Source organism: Quercus suber, unplaced genomic scaffold (genome assembly GCF_002906115.3).
Source record: "Quercus suber isolate HL8 unplaced genomic scaffold, Cork oak 2.0 scaffold_70, whole genome shotgun sequence".
NCBI lineage: Eukaryota > Viridiplantae > Streptophyta > Magnoliopsida > Fagales > Fagaceae > Quercus > Quercus suber.
In genome coordinates this window covers 530,584-550,299 of record NW_027069535.1, presented here as the reverse complement: position 1 = coordinate 550,299, position 19,716 = coordinate 530,584, and the positions used below count along the sequence as shown (strand labels likewise).

At 33.6% G+C, this 19,716-nt stretch overlaps 1 protein-coding gene across 4 annotated transcripts; it reads right to left on the bottom strand.

Moving 5' to 3' along the window:
- Positions 1-3,120: 3,120 nt before the first annotated feature.
- Positions 3,121-15,417, bottom strand: LOC111991551 (uncharacterized). Of its 4 annotated transcripts, none has more exons than XM_065773163.1 (15): positions 15,060-15,417; positions 14,915-14,979; positions 13,526-13,574; positions 13,340-13,392; positions 12,253-12,348; positions 10,624-10,856; positions 9,682-9,743; positions 9,241-9,295; positions 5,783-5,882; positions 5,609-5,706; positions 5,118-5,221; positions 4,589-4,975; positions 4,308-4,501; positions 4,057-4,236; positions 3,121-3,837 (listed from the first exon to the last, which is right to left on the bottom strand). In XM_065773163.1, exons 1-7 carry the CDS (start codon positions 15,112-15,114, stop codon positions 9,686-9,688), a joined length of 609 nt encoding a protein of 202 aa, XP_065629235.1. In that variant the 5' UTR covers positions 15,115-15,417; the 3' UTR covers positions 3,121-3,837; positions 4,057-4,236; positions 4,308-4,501; positions 4,589-4,975; positions 5,118-5,221; positions 5,609-5,706; positions 5,783-5,882; positions 9,241-9,295; positions 9,682-9,685. The 4 variants fall into 4 exon arrangements, with proteins under 4 accessions (XP_065629235.1, XP_065629236.1, XP_065629237.1 ...); XM_065773164.1 differs by having other exon boundaries at positions 4,057-4,219; XM_065773165.1 differs by having other exon boundaries at positions 5,783-5,836.
- Between the last annotated feature and the right edge of the window lie 4,299 nt (positions 15,418-19,716).

The following is a 19,716-nucleotide window of genomic DNA, read 5'->3' as shown; positions in this document are numbered from 1 at the left end:
CCTTGTAAAACATATCTTAAATTTGTACTATCATTTAAAATATATATATGCCAACTGAATTTTGTCACACCATTATACTACTATATAAGTTTATTAATTAGAAGAAGAAAAATTTAGAAATATTATTCTTGTAATTTTTTGTTTTGTTCATAACTTTATTTATTTATTTATTTTTATATATATGAGTAATATTACATACACAAATTATTTTATAACATTTTTACAAACTGCTACGTGGCTTTAGCATTTTTCAAATAATTATTGGTAGATAAAAATGTGATATTAGTGGTGGTCCAAATTAAAAATAGTAAGAATTTGTCACATCAATAGTTTGTGAAAATTTTGTAAAATAGTTTGCGGATGTAGCATTACTATTTACTAGCCTCATCACATGTGTTTCGCGCGTATAATAAGACTTTCTTCCTTTTTAGTGGTAGTAGCCAAAAAAAAAAAAAAACTATGTTTTTTTATTTTATATATATAATTTGTATTTTGAGAATCTAATTTATAAGTGGATAAATCAATTTGAAAATCAACAGGAGAGTGACCCTAATTTTTAGGCATTGTTTTAGTGGAAGTTAGGGTTGTATTTTTACTTAATTGTCCTTTAATTTTGTCTTTACTTAAACATAGGGATGTAGGGGTATTTTAGAACAAAAAAAATCTGGTCCAAAGGTGCAGTCCCTTAAATAGTAATATAGATATATAAATCAATAGTTACACTAATGAGAAGATTTTTTTTTTTAGATAGTTACAACAATATGTTGCTAATGAGAAAATCGGAACCCTTTTATTGAACACAATATAAATTGTTAGTTGAACTACAAAACTATAACAAAAACAACCATTAAACACGTTATAGGATGTGAAAACTAAAAAGATATGCACCAAGTAATTTGCAAGGTAACTCAAAACTCTTTCACTGCATGGTAACTAATTATGTACTTGAGGCAAACTATCTTTCTTTATTTATTCATTAGAAGTACCGATGATATAGCATAGCATAAATCCGTACTGACATGCATAATTTGTAGTTAATCTTGTGAATAAGTTTTGATGTGGCAAATCAAAAGCTTTCTAGCCGATTTGAGTGATTGCTTGGAACATATTTTTAATAAAATTAAATGTTGATAGTCTTTTTTTTTTTTTTTTTTTTTGAGAAGATGTTGATAGTCTTTTTTTTTTTTTTTTTTTTTGAGAAGATGTTGATAGTCTTTTCTTTTTTAAAGGTTTCATAGAAGTACATTGAAATGTGGTCGCTTTTTCTGAGTATGTGTATCGAAGTCATTTTTGTTCGCCTCCCTCAGATTAAGAAAATATAATTTCTACCTTTTTTTATATTGAAACTTTGTTCTTCTTCAAATAAAATTAATTTGAACGTGATTATGTAAACATGATGCTTTCACTTATTAAGTCTTGACATTGTGGTCAAATGAATTGTTTCTAAACCTATTATTTGGTTTTTAGTCTACATTATTAATATATTTTTTTAATGAATATTTGCTATTTTGCTTGTAGAAAAAAAAAAAAAAAGAGTATGCAATTGCTTGGAAATTTCTAAGAGGTTAAGTTACAATGAAAAACCGATAGTTAGACCAAATAAATTGCAGGACATAGTCGGGCTTTTGACTAGTGGTAGCAAAAACATATATATATATATATATTATGCTCGTAGGGTAAGGAAAAAGAAGTTCCTAGTTTGTGGATCTGGGTTTAATGCAGGTGGGAGAAGGAAAAAATAGTGGGGAGAAAAAAAAATTCCCAGTGAAAATCGAGACTCTTAAACTCGATTTTTATAAATCGTGTTTGAAAACATCGATTTCTGGAAATCGAGTTTAACAGACTTGATTTTTAAAAATCGAGTTTAACAGACTCGATTTCCACTAGGCATTATGCCAGTGGCATTTCGCAGTAAATATTGAAGAAGTCTCGGCCTGGCCTGGCATTTCACAGTAAAAAAAAAATTGAATATAAAAAATTAAATGTAAAAAAGTAGACGTGAACGTATTAATATCCAACAAATGCTTTTTAGCTTAAACTCGGCAATATTTCTATTTCATGTGGACAAGTTTTTTAATTCTTACACGAAGAGCCATTCAAATTTTAAATCAACTGCAAATCGGATAAACATTATTTTGAATTTCTATAAATTCTACTACAAATAAAATTTAGTGAATTCAATTTGGCAAATAGCTAAACCAGTTTTTATTTTTTATTTTTTTTCTAGAGCTGTATGAATTCTTTCCTTCTTTGTTTTGTTTAAGAATTTAGGACCTTTGTGTTAAACAAAAAAAAAAAAAAATACAAAAAAAAAAAGTTGAATTTTGTGATGGATTTTTTTCCCATGATGTGTTGTTGAGTGTACTCCACTATCAATATGGAAATTTATTGGGATCAAGTTTGCGAGTGCTCTCTCAACTTAATTGCTTTTGCTAGCTTGACATATTAAATGCTTAGTTTTTCTCCTCTTTGGTATTTTGGATTAAATTTGAGATTTGGGTATAGATTTGTGTTTTTTTCCTTTGTTATAACCTCCCCCTACCACCCCCTTTTTTTTTTTTTTTTTGCATTGTCACTTATGATTAAAGTTATACATCTTTCTTTAGTTTTAGTTTATTTGCTTGGATTCGAATCTAAGAATTATGTGATGGGCAGGTGGATTGTGAATGTGATGTTGATGACAACAATGGGCATGAAGATCAGTAGGTCATGCTGTGATGGTCATGTTACAACTTTGGGCTTGTTTTAGAACTATATTTCTTCATATTTTGGGTTTTGGAGTTCAAATTTCTTATTTAGGGTTTTCATTTTTTTTTCCTCCAAGTGTCCTATCAGTTTGGTTGTAGAGAATTAACGTATTCAGTTTTCTTATATTTTAATAATTATGGTACAAATGTTTTGAGTAAAAGATATATATTTAGCATGATTGAGTTCAAGTAAAACAATGTATATAGAAGTTTATAATTACATTTATTTCTATATGACAATGAATACTCTTATGTTTGGGTATAATGAAATAATTTCATGTGCTATAGATCAATGGCTACTTCTAGTGATTTGCTCTCACCTACAATCTCTTTATTTCTATTGATTGGTATTAATTCTTAAGCAACATAAGTCTTACGATAGAATTTTTGCCGTAGAGGCATTTTTTTTTAATCTTTGGTAAATACAGAAGAGACTAATTGGTGTCTTCATTATGGGAATAAATTCCGTACCCTGTACCCAAGGCCAAGCCTATACATCTATGAAAAATAAATAATAAACAATGTAAATTTCAAATACAAAAGAAACTTTCACGTGAACTGAGAGATAAGAAAAAAGGTTAGAAAATGTGGAATTGTATAGGTCTTTTGACAGAGTTTGTAGGGGCTGGGAAAAAAAAAAAAAACCTAACTTATCAAAGCTTTTTTTTCTAACATATCTTCGCAACATTCCCTTGCCAAACTAAGACGCATTTGTTAGGAGGTTTATCATCACTTTCATCTTCATCTTCATTCTCCTCTTTTACAGCAGAAGCCCAAATTATGCGTTTAAGCATAACCTTGCCATACCTGTTTATGGACTTGTGTCCACCTTCAACAACCACAACACTAATACCATCACAAATCACAGCACATCCACTCAAGCGGTTCTCTTGGGCATTAACATCAACTTTGAAGCGTGTCTGAGGGCTCACGTTCAGCTGCTGCACTCCTGATTTCCTTTTCAAGCCTAGTTGGATCTTGGTTAACTTCAAGGGTTGAGGTGGTGGAGGAGCTGGCTCAGCAGGGGGCTCAATTGGGCCCTCAGTTCAATTGGCTCAGCAGGGAGCTGCCTCTCAAACAACAGCTTTCTCTGCAATCAAATAAATCTCTAACATAATTTGACAAAGACTTAGTTTTTCAGCCCTTACTTTGGCAGTAAAAGAGAATGATAATCAGATTTCGCATTACCAACATAGCCTTTATATCATATTCATTCACCCAAATCATGGCAATCAAACTAATAAAATGCCTCAAATAAATGGAAATGATTCAGTAGAAACCATGTAAGAAGAATTCAATATCAACTTACCACCACTCAACCTATCAATAAAAGGGTCCTTAGGTTTTTCTTTGGTAATAACTCTCTCTGCTACCTCTATTAAATTTGGATTATTATCAGGTGCTGCCTTTGCCTTAGCCAACTGTGCCTGTTTTGCCTTCTGCTATTTTGCTTGTGCTTCTCCAAATTTACTCTGCACAACCAAAATGTCTACAAGACAAATAATGTAAGAATTGAATTGGTAGAAGTTATAAAGGAAACATAACGGCAACAACAAATACCTTCAGTTTAATATGCTCAGCATCTTTTGACCATTTGCTTCTTCAACAAACTGGAAATTCATCCTCTTAGGCCTCAATAGCTTAGTTTTGTTAATACCCTTCCTTTCATCAAAATGAGGATTTGAGTCTGGATCAACATCTACTTCAGGTTTCAGAATATGAAATGCTTCCTTTTTCTGTTTATTAATGTTTACCTGGGAAATTTAGAAGACAGGATTAAAGCACTCACAAAATATCCCTCAAAAATTATTTTTACGTGTCTGACAGATTAAAATACTCACAAAGCTGATCAGCTGTGAGGCCTGTAGAAGCACCAGGATCAGCTGCAGCAGATGCAACAGGTAAGGCTGATGAGCTTGATATCAGCCCTGGTGAAACAGATGTTGGGGCAGTTAACAGAACCGGCCCTTTCCCTGTTCCAGTAGAAACAGATTGTGCTTTTGGTTCCTCATTCAATCCTAATATTGACCTGGCCTCTGAACGTGTGCTAGCACCCTTGTTCAACTACATACTGAAGATTAATCTCTTCTGATACCTGTCTTGCACACAGGTATCAGAAGAGATTAATCTGATACCTGTGTGCAAGACCTTGTGTCCAAGCAAATATTGATGCTATGCTGTTTATGCTGGTTTCACCACCTCTCTGATGGAGCCACTAATAGTGGTAACTGTCCCAGGCAGTAAAGTTCCACATAGAAGAAAAAAGGTCATGCCTCATATTAATGTAAAAGAGAGTCTTTAATAATTCAATTGGAACAAAATTGGGCAGAATTAGAAAACAAAAGAAAGTCTAACAAGGTAACAGCATACCTTCCATCATATTTCTTAAGAATGGTGTTTTTAGTACTAAGATAAAGTAGCCACCTTTTCTGGTAAGCAGTATTCATTGAAGCCTCAGAAAAAGCATGAATGAACTGTTTTCAAAAAAATTATAAAAAAACAAAAAACAATAAATAATAATAATAACACTAAAAACACTCTTTTAGCAAGTCAAATTCAGGTCAGGCACCAAGTATAAAAGAAACAAAGGAAAAAGAATAGCATTTGTGAGATCTGAACCTCATCAATATTATACATGGACAATGCTACACCTCTAGCACCAGTAAAGTTGAAAACCTCTAACTCTTTCTTCTCATCATGTTTATCCAGTACTGCAGATATTCCAGTTTCCCTTAATAGGATGATTACATACAAGGCATTGACAGAAATATAGAACTGAAAAGACTAAGTTTTAACAAGTCTCTATTAAAAGTGAAACTAATAAGATCATTCAAAAGCTGTCAACTGGGAGAGGATTTTACCAAATACCAATTTAAGTTTCCTGGATCCTGGTAGAACAGTAATAGTTGCCTTGTACTGATCACCAAAAGCATGACAATGGACATAGGCTCAGTCCAACCTGAGAAAGAAAACCAAGTTAATCTGGGCCCTTGGCTTTTTAATATTACAAACCAAGTCAAGAAAACATTACAAACCTCGTTCAAGATGGGGGATGTTTTTGCAGATATTTGGTTCTTTGAAAAGAGTACCTGGTGTAAATGGAAAGCACAGTGACCTCTTTCATCAAATAAAAATCTGGAGCAAATAACCAAATAAAAAAAAAGCAAAAAAACCATTACCATAGGTTTGGGTAAAGAATTTATATTTGCACAGAAAAGAGAATGGGGTTTAAACCCCCTCATTTATCAATTTCATTGTTTCGTTATCATATATAAATACAAGGAAATAGTACCAATATATATGTAAAATTCCTTGTTTAAAAAATTTTGCAATTCCTTGACCAGTTATTGCTCTACTTTATCAAATTTATAAGAGAGGAGGGCGGACCCTGAATCCCATCAAATACTTATTGCTCTGTATAAAAATACCATGTGACCATGTTTTGGTGAAAATTATTTATATATTTGTGGCAGAACAGGCTACAGGGCATATTACACAAAAGCTGCTAGCTGCCTTGATAATTAAGGGCCAAACCACAGAATCTCAAATCTCACTGCTCTAAAATATACTGAAAAATGAATGTACTATTTGGGGGCATGCATTGAGAAAAATTGGCACTTAAATGACATTGCCACGGTCAAGACACATTTGGAGTGAAAATTAAATATTTGCTGGATTGACATCAGCAAGATTTGGTGTGCAAATCCACATTGTTTCATGTGGATTTTAATGCCGAAAGCTTAAGAATTAATCTTCAATCATGTCAAACTCAATTAAAGTTTGCCCAAATTGAATTGAGGATATTAAACTGAAAAGCCAATCGAAAGAGCGATTTTGGGTGATTTTGATGCAATTAATTGAAGTGGGGAACAAAACTGTAAAAAATCTAGGACGATGGTGGAAAAGTTGAGATGAGAAAGATAAACATAGCTCCGATGGGATCTGGAACAACAAAGTTTCCACAAAGACAACTAAGGTAGTGAATCTAGTGGTGCTAACTTTGATCAAGGTTGTGGCATAGCAAGGAGTATTTCAGTCAGTGACAAGTTGGCCAAGGTCAGAGGAGCCAGGGTATTTAAAGCAGGGGATGAAGTGGGAGCTGGAGACAAGCTGGTAGGGGCCATGGAGATGGGAAGGAGGTATTGACTAACGAGCGAGCGAGCGAGAAATGTGGAGGACTTTAGAAATAACAACTGAATGGGCAGAATTTGTAAATCGAAATTTAAGAACTGAATTTCTGGGTAAAAGTCTATACAGAATTTAGAATTTCTTCCTACAGCACACCAAAACAAGGAATTTTATTTTATTTAAATTTAAATTCTGTCATGCCCCTATATTCTGTTTACAAATGATCTAAGTAGCCTCCACATAATTTGACAAGAAGACACAGCATTTAACAACTGTACAACCAAGCTATTTAAATAACAAAAATAAGGACAAGAAATTACAATATCTTTCTTTGCGGCAGCTCTAATACATTGTTCAAAGAGAAAACCAGCATTAATGGACACAACAACAAGCCACATTTTGTTGAAGATGGTAATCATTTTTTATTTTTCGTTATAGTAAGAGTAATTATATTAACAAAAAATGAAATAAAAAAAATAAAAACCTACTTCATGCACAATGGGCACAAAGTAGACTAAAGAATTACAGAAAAAATATGCGGAGGGTAATGTCGTGAGTTTGATAGCCATTGGCTGCGTGTATAATACACCAATAGAGACAATGTTATGAAAAAGAAGCTAAGAGGTAAAAGATAGTAGACACACATAAGAGCAGCTTAAGCATTTTTAATTATAACTCTATTGTTGATGGCATCACAATTAGAGAGACAAAGATCAAAGTATTTGATATCCAACTCCACAAAGAGAAAGAGAGAGCGATAGTCTATTTGCAACTTTAAATCTTCCACTTGTAATGATTAATTTTTTTTTTTTTAAACTAATTCATGGTAAATGATGGTACAGTTTATTAATTTTCACTTTCCAGCCTCATAAAGAAGTTTAGTCAAGATTTGTTGCAGCAATAAAGTACTTTTGCACTATAAGTTATGTTTATATTTCATTTGAAAATTAAAAGGAAGGTTACATATAAAAAAGCCAACTTAAACAAGCTTCAAACCTCCCATCTTTATAGAATAACTTTTTTTTTTTTTTTTTTTTTTTAAGGAAGCATAACAACCAATCATAAGCTTTGCAACCAAGAAGTTCTCTAGTGAAGAAAAGGCAAAAGTCATGCTAAACAAAAACTAAGATATGCAGGGGCAAAAAAAGAGACAAAACACAGGCTACAGAGATGCATGACAGATATACTCATATGTTAGGACATATATGTTTTAATTTGTTTAAGAACATATGTCACTTAGTTATGTAAATTGGCTAATCCTTTGACAAAACGCACTTTGCTTGTAATTAGGTAGTTCTAGGTGTTTTTAATACTTCAAGAAACAATGTTTCAAAGTCAAGTATTGAAGTCATCAAATCTGTCCAAGAGAAAGCAAGTTGAAGTGCAAAATTTATAAAGCTCGACACCTCTCGACAGTTACCTCGACACTTGCTATCTGTCGAGATTTAAAAAAGTCAGATTTCCAATCTAATTTTCTTGGGATCCGTGAATATGTTTTTGGGCCTTCTTTTCTTCTAACCCTAAACATATAAAAGGATTATTTTAAGAGCCGTTTTGGATGACACAAGTTGCATTATCATTGAGCAATCTCTGTTTAAGAAAATTGTGATCAACAGACGAAGTTCTTAACCTAGTTCATCTTCCATCAAGAAGTTGCTGTGTATTTGCACCATAGGGTTTTGTAACCAAGCATCTTCCTGCTATTCATCAGAAAGGATGATCTGAAGAACTTTGCAGCCAACCATTCTTCATCAATTGGTGTTCTGAAGTCGCGTACTTGGATCCGTGCATTGATTAGTCACGTACTTGGGAGTCGTGCATCAAAGGTGGAGATTGTCACTACAGATCAAGTCCAATTGGGTATTGGAGTAAGGGTTCAACTGTAGGTTGGTAAGGTACTTGAGATTCCTTTACTTGTAACCGCTTGATTTGATAATAGTAGAGTTTCGGGAGTGGTGACTTGAAAATCACCCGGTGGGGTTTTGCCATTAGGGTTTTCCCCATTCGTAAACAAATCACCGTGTTATTTATTTTCCGCTGCATATTTAGTTGATTGGTGATTTGTTTGTGCTTCCATAAAATTGCATGATTAATTGATTAATTAATTACTTGGCTAAATTAATTAATTAGGGTTAATCACAAGGGGTCATTCAGATTGTGACCTATCATCATACAAAAGTGGTTTTCCTCCTTTATTTGTAGTAATTTTATATACCCCGTATTACAGGAAAGGGAAAATATGTAGGTACCATTTTTCTTTGAGCTTGCAATAATATTTCTTACTGATTCATCAAATATATACACGTAGAAGTACTTGAATGTGGAGTTAATGGCATTTTGACTCAAATATATAGTTGTATGATACCTGAAGATGAGTGACTTCAGAGAGGCCTACCCAGAGAGCTTCCTTTCTGCTTTGCCTGCAAAATCAACAGCCACCTTCAATGTAAGGTTACAGAAAAAGTGTTCCCATGTAAAGTAAGACAAAAAGAATTGACACATGCCAAAATGAATAATGTAATATGGAGGCTGGTTTTAAAGTTCTGCTTCAGCAGCAGCAAGATTCTCTTTACATTTAATGATTCTTTGTTGACGAGATTCCCTTGCGTCCGCTACTCTTCCATTTCTTTATATTTTCCCCTCGGACCCCGAGGGAAAAATATAAAGAAATGGAAGACCTGCGGAAGCAAGAAGAATATCGTCAACAAAGACTCATTAAAGCTAGGGTTGACTTTTTCTGATGCTGAAGCAGTAGTTGAAAACCTGCCCGCATATGACAAAACCATGGGATGAACTTCTTGCTAACTTTTCTAGCCAATTGTTGATGTTTGCTGCTGGGGTGGGTGTCTTTTCCGGGTTGCTGAGAACCTGCCATAAATCACGTTCAATGTGTTATCTCTCTCCAATATTGCTAGTTTCTAAGGATTTTAATCAATACTATTAACATTTTCTGAACCATTTTGGTTATGATCATGATCCAAGACCCTAGGACAGTACTGTTTTACTAGCAGGTCCAGTTCACTAGTTTAATGCACAAGACACTACTCCAAGCCTAACACTACCAATACATTAGACTATATTGTAGCACTTATGCTTACATTAGTATAAGTAAATCCATTAATCAGTCTTCCATAAACTCTATACAATAACTTCTGAATAGCCCGATTTCTTTTTCAGCACCATTAGCACCATTATTTTTTGTAAGAAGAATACAAAAGTAGGAAAATGCCTTGTTTATAGCCCCCTTTTCCAAATAACATAGCAAGGCTTTTAGTGCATTATACAATTCAACTCTCACATGCTTAATGTCCCAAAACTTGCATCCAGCAATTTAATGTTTCAAATGATTGAGAAAATATTTGTACCAAGGGCCAGTTGCTTTGTTGAAATAAACAAAATTATGTAATGCCAAAATGTTGAAATTAGTCATATTAAATGAGCATGGGAATTAATGTCATCTCCAAATAGCTTCAGCAATGAGGCTAGTTAATTATAAGCTCAGAACTTCTTTTTTTCTTTTTTTCTTTTTTTCTGTCATAATTTTTTCTGCACAGAAAATAACAAATTTCTTAGAACACCAAAAGAAACTTTGACATGCAAGTAGCAGGCATAGAAGATGATCTTTTATTTGTAGATTTATTACTTGATAAAAATGTAATTGCTGGTGTTAAATCATTTGCAACTCTTATAGCAGCCATATTTTAAACCTACTAAATACGATTTCAATAAAGAAGTAAAAGAAACATACAAATCCAAAGCTCGATAATAGTTCAGTCCTCCAGTGAAGCCTCTATTGTCAAATTTGCTGACAGAATAATTGACATCTTCTTCACACAGCCAAGCTGGCAAGGTGGTATTAGGGGAAGTTATGAATCCTCCTTTAGGTATACAAGGTGGACGTGGACTGCGAGATGTAAGAAATCTCTTTATTATTCTTGCAGTTCCTGCATGAGCAAACTCTTCTTCAATCTCCCCAGGTTCCTACAGAACAATTTAACACTGCTTATAATATTGACGAACCTAAATCATTTGAGAAATAAGAACTTGAGTGAATGGTGAACCATACAGAACTTAGAAGATGAAACTTTAAACATCATGGTACAAAAGAAACATACTCCTAACATGATTTAAAAATAAAATTTCATTACTTTAGAGATATACAAATGGATTAAGATATTACATCCTTTAGATTGAACACATTTATAAGTGAATGGTGAACCATACAGAACTTAGAAGATGAAACTTTAAACATCATGGTACAAAAGAAACATACTCCTAACATGATTTAAAAATAAAATTTCATTACTTTAGAGATATACAAATGGATTAAGATATTACATCCTTTAGATTGAACACATTTATTAGACTTATTCATTAATAAAGAACCAGTCCAAGCAACTTTGTCCAAATAGTTTTTTAAGTAAAATTTTCTTACTAATCAAAAAAATTTCAAAGAAAAATATTGTTAAGCATGATCAAAGAAATTCCATGTGGTTGGAATCATTTTGTTCTGTTAAAGCATCTGGCCCAGAAGCATCCTTTCTGGGAAACAGTATATGGGAGCATCCTGCCAGGTATATGCATATCCAATATCCCAACCCCACATGAACTTGATCATCTCTCATAAACCAGAGACAGAACAAGGTAACCTCTATAGAAGACATTGATAGTGTGACATGTAAATGGTGATCTCTAACCATGCCAAAGTTGGGATATTATCTTGTCCAAATCACAAGTTTTCATCTCTCTACAAGTTTATTGTTGGTATATTGGTTACTATGCACAAAAAGAAATGAAAAATTATCTTTACATTGAAAAGATTCAGCTACACTCTTTTTTGTTTTTCTTTTTTTTTTTTTATATGCATTTCAGCTACACTCCTTTTATGAACATGTTATTTCTTTTTTCTTTTTCCTGTTATAAGCATGTTATTTCACATTTATCTTTCTCCCATATTCTAAACAAAAACAGGAAACTATTTTATTAATGCATTGATGAGGTTCAAAATTAGAAATATAAATGAATACCACTAATCCCATCAAAAAAAAAAGAAAAGAATACCACTAAGGAATACCCATACAAGAAGATAATGTTTTGCTTGTATTTAAGTTAGTAATACGCCCAATGAACGCGTCTAAAATATTATTTCCAAACCCTACTCCAACAATAAAGCACCATGACTGCCAAACGGCTGAGCAGTTTGCCCCTTGTTACCATCTCATTGGCATCCCCTAGTACTGTAACCGATACTCAGGGAAAACAACCACTCTTTAATGTATTCCAAACCAATGAAGATACAAATCAAAATAATAATTGCTTCTATAATTTAGAAATAGGAAAGAGATTAAATAAACGAACCCAATCACAATTTTTTTACCTCACTTTCTGCAAGCAATTGCTCCAATGCCTTTGGGAGGTATGGAAATACAGATGCTCCTAAAGTGTCCACCATTCGGTGTATAAAGGATGTGACCTGAATGCCACACAAACTAGCATCAGGTAACAGGTGTAGTTTATAATATGTCAAAACAATATGAGGCTGTTTGGTTAAGAGACAAAAGTGGTGTATTTTGTCTTCATTTTTCAGTTTTCAGTTGGACCTACCACTAAAAAACTGGTACCTAACTGGCTTTTGGTCATTGGATACTACTCAATTTTACAAAGAACACTGTCATTGATGTCTCATACATACATATGCCAAAATTGTTCATAGAAAGCAGCTGAGATCCTCTGACCTCTCTCTCTTTATACTCTCAGCGCTTGCAGGAATTGATTGTTCCCTGCTTGCCAATTTGGACCGCCTCAAATCCACTTGGCAATGTCTGGATATTATGCTTTTTCGCTAGCACGTTTTATTTGAAGAAAGCTCTAACAACATTTCCTCTAGTGATAATCCCAACCTTCAAGTTATAATTTATAACTAATTAAGAACCAGAAGCAGCAAAACCTAGATGCCTGTGCTGGAAAGAAGACCAAAACAGAATCTCAATTAATCCAACCCTAGAATCAACCCTATAGAGTTCCCTGTTAGGCAGTTCTCTACTAGTCTGGTTGCATGGTCAGGGGCATTACTGCCATCAGGTTGATAAGGTCATCTGATTTAGCAATGCCTGTGCTGCAAGTCAATTGTTCTTTTACCCCGTAAATTCTGCCACCATTATTCCAATTTTCCTGCCCTCATGAATATGATTCTATTTAACAAAAAGCAAATTCTTGAGAATTCTCTTTTGTCTTATGGAACATTTAGGAAAACGGCAAAACCCCCTGGTCTTTAATTGCCTCTATCAAGATATGCAAAAGACAATAATAGTTCTACAAAGCTAATATTCATCAACCTTTAATCTTTACCCAATGTAAAGATTGACTCTATGAATGCTAATTATAAACAATATGAAATAAATATAAAAAACATGGACAATCATGAAGAGAGAGTTTATTGTAGAGAAATAAAGTTTCTCACATACTTTCCAAGTGATGTCAACTTCAGGAAACATGCTAGTGTCGCTTCGTGTGCCACCTAATTAGAATATTGGAAACTTTTCCATCATGTAAGAAATCAATAAAAATCGGTGTACACACAAAATTTTCAGTTTCAGGACTGTACAGAGTTCATTCAAAAGGTAAGATGTAGCTTGAAATTTTGAATTTACCAGATATGGAGTCCAATGCTAAGAGGTCATAATCTGAAACTAGCCCAACCTGCAATCAAAGAGAACCTTGCAAAATCATTCCCACAATATATTGTATTAACACAATGGAACCTCTTCAGGTCACTTATATAATGTGAATTTGCAAAAAAGACCCAATGGCGGCGTTAAATAGAAGTCAGGGTGTTCATGAACACCCTGACTTGCCCAAAACAAATTATACTTGCGAAAAAAATGTATATACATAATTATTTTTATATTAAGCTATCCTGACTTGAGAATCTGAAGAAATTGGGTTCAACAAAAATAAGAGTAATACTCACAAAGAGAATCTTGGCCCCCCAAACATAATTCTTAACCCATTAAACAACAACAAATGAACAAAAAACTCAACAAAAAGCTCATTCAAAATAAAAACCCCTAATCATTCAGATTCGTTACTCGTTCAACCCATTTCATAAAAAAATCATGTCTAATTTCATTTTTCCTAAATAGGGTATGAAGAGAGATAATGCAGTTATGACTTCTCCTCAGCAGTGCTGCCAGCTTTGCTGTCTTGGGCTTTGCAGTCACAGCTCCTCTCTCTCTCTCTCTCTCTCTCTCTCTCTCTCTCTCTCTCTCTCTCTCCATTTTTATCTTCTCAATCATCACTTCAAACTGTAATTTTATTAATCTCATCTTAGCATTCTTAGTTTTTGCGTTTTAATTTTATTAGTAGAAGGAAATTGTAAAACTTCAAGTATTTGCCTTTTTTTTTTTATGTCAATATATTCAAATTCTCTTTATTAAATTTTGTATAATTTTAAGTTTGTTAATGAGTACCCTAGAAAAAATTTCTAAAACCGCCACTGAGAAAGCCAACAAGGAGAAGTCAAGAAACTGAAATTAGCTATGTAAAGATGTGAAAACTTCTAGAAAAGAAAATGCATGATTATAGCTACAAAAGCAATAGAGGATTTAAACAATAATCTGGAGTTTGGATATTTGTTTCAGTACAACCAGCAGTTATGTCACTATGCTGAACTAATTAAAGTGAAGCCCCAAATCCCAATGACGCTAAGCTATTATTTTCAGTAGTTCTCAAGCTCTATTTCATTGTTACTTTCAAAGATATGAGCTGGCCACTAACCCTCAGATTTGGGGTCCACTGGGAACAATTTCAATACCTAACCCTGGTACATAACTGATAATGTTCTCAGTAATTAAGAGATAGTGATGTATGAAACTATTTCAAATTAGTAAGAAGTTGTTAAGCCTGATATTGGACTTTAAATCATATATAATCCACGAATCAGGAAACTGATTATATCCAAAGACTGAAATATACTAACAAATTTCTGCCACGTCAAAAAAGAACAGAGGGACTCACAAAGCAGCGTATGCAAATCTTACCAATTTCCAGCCGTCATCAATGACAGGAAAACCAGTGATTCTGTTTTCCACAAGAGCTTCCAGTGCTGTTGGCAGAAAGGCTGATGCATTAGGGAATCAAAACTATACAACATAGTCTGAGATGAAACCCAAGTATAACAACTACCTTCATCCACAGTCGTTGTAGGCTTTACCACATGCAAATCTTCCTTTCTTGTCATAAAATCACCAACAGTGTATACTCCATATCTTGGCTGCAAGTTAAGAAGTCAGTGTGACAAACAATAAGATATGAAAATAATACTCCCAGTAGAAAATGAGTACAAGATTTGAGAAAGAGAAAATGAGTACAAAAAAAAGAAAAGTGAAAATGAATACACACCCAACATGAACCAAACAGCACCTGAAATTATTATAGAACCCTGATGTAGGACACAATTTACTATTTAATTATTGTAATTTATTATTTTTGGTATTTTTATGTAAAAAAACGTTATTTTAGGTTTAGGTGATTTATTTCCTTGTTTTTAGATGCATTTAATGCTTTTTAGGTCAAATTTGGTTCCTGTTATGGTTAGGTATCAATTATGAGTTATTTTAGATTATATTTTCTTGTATGTCAAGTTTTAAGGAGCCCTTAAATAGGCCTCTAAGTCTGTAAGAGTTTTTCATAGTTTATTATCAATAAAAATTCAGACTTGTGTCTATTGTATTCTCTGGTGGATTCCAAACCTATCACCTTGTGGATTCAAGGAACCCCTCGTGGACTCGAGGTTTACTACCTAGGAACTAACAGTTTAGTTTCTGTTTCATCAAGAGAGCATCGTGTGTGCTTTTCTTTAGGCTTCCGCGACATCAGTTGGTATCAGAGCCTTGACTTACCCTGGTCTGATTGCTAACCGACGAGACGGTAACTACCACCACAACAACGACGAATAACTTAGCGAGTATTACGTGACGTACAACAAGCACTCACAAATATCTATGCTAGGATGGCGCCGTTGAAAAATGGAAACAATAGGGATAACTGCAGCGGAGACATAACTCACGGGCAACCTATTGGTAAGCAAATTTCATATAGACCTTATAAGAGAATTGCAAGTTTTAATAGTTATTTTTTAAAAGAAGATTTTCTTGATTGGTTACTTGATCTAGAGGATTTATTTGACTATGAGAATATTTGTTATGAGAGAAAAGTTGGACTTGCTTTGTATAAACTTAGTAAGTATGCCTTACGTTGGTGGGAACAAGTACAATCTGATAGAATTCGACAAGGTAAAGATAAAATTCGATCGTGGCCAAGGATGAAAAAGATGCTTGCTATCAAATTTTATCTTTAAATAGGTCCCTAAGTCTGTAAGCGTTTTTCATAGTTTATTATCAATAAAAATTCAGACTTGTGTCTTTTGTGTTCTCTGGTGGATTCCATACCTATCACCTTGTGGATTCAAGGAACCCTCGTGGATTCGAGGAACCCCTCGTGGATTCGAGGTTTACTACCCAGGAACTAACAGTTTAGTTTCTGTCCATCAAAGAGAGCATCGTGTGTGCTTCTCTTCAGGCTTCCGCGACATCAGTTGGTATCAGAGCCTTGACTTACCATGGTCTGATGGCTAACCGGCGAGATGGTAACCACCACCACAACAACGACGAATAGCTTAGCGAGTATTACGTGACGTACAACAAGCACTCACAAATATCTATGCTAGGATGGTGCCGTTGAAGAATGGAAACAATAGGGATAATTGCAGCGGAGACATAACTCACAGGCAACCTATTGGTAAGCAAATTTCACATAGACCTTACAAGAGAATTGCAAGTTTTAATGGTTATTTTTTAAAAGAAGATTTTCTTGATTGGTTACTTGATCTAGAGGATTTATTTGACTATGAGAATATTTGTTATGAGAGAAAAGTTGGACTTGCTTTGTATAAACTTAGTAAGTATGCCTTATGTTGGTGGGAACGAGTACAATCTGATAGAATCCGACAAGGTAAAGACAAAATTCGATCATGGCCAAGGATGAAAAAGATGCTTGCTATCAAATTTTATCCTTTGGATTGTGAAGAAATCTTGTCGTATACAATACAAGATTATTATTGGCCAAGAAGTTCATACTTGAATTATTTTGAAGAGCCAAATATTCCACCGTTAAAGGAAGAATTACATGTTCAAGAAAATATCATTCTTGAAGAATATGGAGAAGTAAAAGAAGAAAATATTGAGATTTATGAGGAAATTAATGAAGGTCTTGTTATAAAAAAGAACCTAAAATAAAGATTGTGGAGGAGATTAATGAAGACCCTATTATAGAGAAAGATCTTGAGGTTGAGATAGTAGAGACCATTAAAGAACAAATTATAAAGGAAGTTGTCAATGATCTCGATGAAATCAAGTTAGATGATTGCAACATTCAAACTCCTATTATTTTATTGGAAGACACCGAAACAAAGTTTATTGATTTTATTGGGGTGGAAAGATTTGATTTGATCATTGACTCTTATTTGGTGAATATTGTCAATTACATGAATATCAAGGAAGAAGAAGTTCAAGTTGCCCAATTAATGACTTTCAAGTTTGGCAAGAAGACAAAGAAGATGAAGTATTCAACGTATTTGTTCTCTTGGCATGGGAGATTCCAGATTTCAAAGATGAACTCGAGGACGAGTTTGTTTCAAGTGGAGGGGTCTGATGTAGGACACAATTTACTATTTAATTATTGTAATTTATTATTTTTGGTATTTTTATGTAAAAAAACGTTATTTTAGGTTTAGGTGATTTATTTCCTTGTTTTTAGGTGCATTTAATGCTTTTTAGGTCAAATTTGGTTCCTGTTATGGTTAGGTATCAATTAGGAGTTATTTTAGATTATATTTTCTTGTCTGTCAAGTTTTAAGGAGCCCTTAAATAGGCTCCTAAGTCTGTAAGCGTTTTTCATAGTTTATTATCAATAAAAATTCAGACTTGTGTCTTTTGTGTTCTCTGGTGGATTCCAGACCTATCACCTTGTGGATTCAAGGAACCCCTCGTGGATTCGCGGTTTACTACCCAGGAACTAACAATTTAGTTTCTGTCCATCAAAGAGAGCACCGTGTGTGCTTCTCTTCAGGCTTCCGCGACATCATATAATTAGTAGATAGCCTTATCCTTTTTTGTTTTATTTTTAGAGATTGATTCCCAGAGTAAAGCTCACTACCAATCGCGTTTTGTGGAAAGCACTTGTAGTCAGCAAGGAAGCATGTGCTTCAGCCCACAAAGAGGTTCAAACAAAGAGCAAATATGCCTTGTGATCTCTACAACTAGAAGCTAAAGTCATAAATTGATCTTAACTAATCTTTGGTTGTGTTGTATGTTTTGATAGCATGAACTTTGCATAGTTCTTTTAATAAGACTTGCCTCCGACTTGTCTTTTGCTTTTGTTGCTAATTTTTTCTCTAAAGTTGACCATGATGCAAGGATATTCTTATTATTATTGCATATTCTTCTTCTTATTATTTCTTTCTTCCTCGTTTTTCCTTTTTATGGTATTATGTGAGGATGTTCCACTTGAACAATTTAGTCAACGCCAAACTCGACCTTGTAAGACCCTTTTTTTTCATAAATAAGTTTGATAAATGAGAGTATAACATCATTTTATTAAATATGAATGATTGAGTGATGTGGCAAAATCATGTACATATAATGTGATCATTGACTCAATTAAACTGAAAAAAATTGTAAAAGAAGGCCCTGTTTATCATAAACATAATGCCCAAAGGTCAATTGTTGCTGTTGGAAATTGGAATAGGAAATGTAGGGTCTAAATTGAGATTCTCATGAAAAATTTTAATGATGAGATTTATAAAATGGTCATGCTAACGAGGATATGAGGACAGTTTTCTTATCTTTGTGTACATGAAATCATGTTGTGATTGGTTCCCAATATCTCTTCCTCTTTTGTTCACGTGGGGTTAAAGCACTTAAGCCACTTAAACTCAATTATCATGGTTTTTATCCCCACCAACCCAACGTTTTAGACTTACAGTTAGTATGGGAAAGAACTTCTTGACTTCGTTAGTGGGGAAAATTCTGAATCCATTACTTGTCATGACTCATGAGTCAATTCTTGATGAAAACTTTTTTCTCGAGATGATCGAGTTGGGCAGCTTGGGATGTCGAGCTAAATATCTAGGTTTGTGAATGTTGGGTCTATTAAAGGGTAATCAAATTTCATGAAGTCACGAATGAAACAAGTGCATCATAATTTGATTTTATTGGGCATTTAGAGGTAACATGGCAAAGAGGGTGATCAATCTTCTTTACAAGATCTTGTCGGGGATGTGAAAGAGAGAGACTCAAGTAATTGTTAGAGAGGGTTTTTATGATTTTGGGGTTGAAAATATTTTGACTTGAGTTTAGTCTTAAGTTAGGAATTAATTCAATTTCGTATCATTTTTAATGATTTCACTTTATATTATGTCATTTCATCATTGGTGATTACTGTTTGTTGCATGGCCATTTAGTTGAAAGGAAGATAAGGTCAACAGTTTCTTCCATTCCATGTGTTTTTAGTCATAATTGAATCCTTTTGCTTGGAATTTCTTTTAAATTTTTTTTTTTGAAAACATTGGTTGGAAATTATTTTTTCACAAATCTTTAAATTGTCACATCGCTTAGGTTGTAAAATGAGAATCCAATTATTAATAAAATTCCAAAATTTTGTTATATATTTTTGGTAGATTCCATATCTCTACCATGTGGATTCAAGGTAATTTAAGGTATTTTAAATTGTGTAGTTACATCAATAACTCTTACTCACTATCACCAAGAGCCTTGTACTTCAA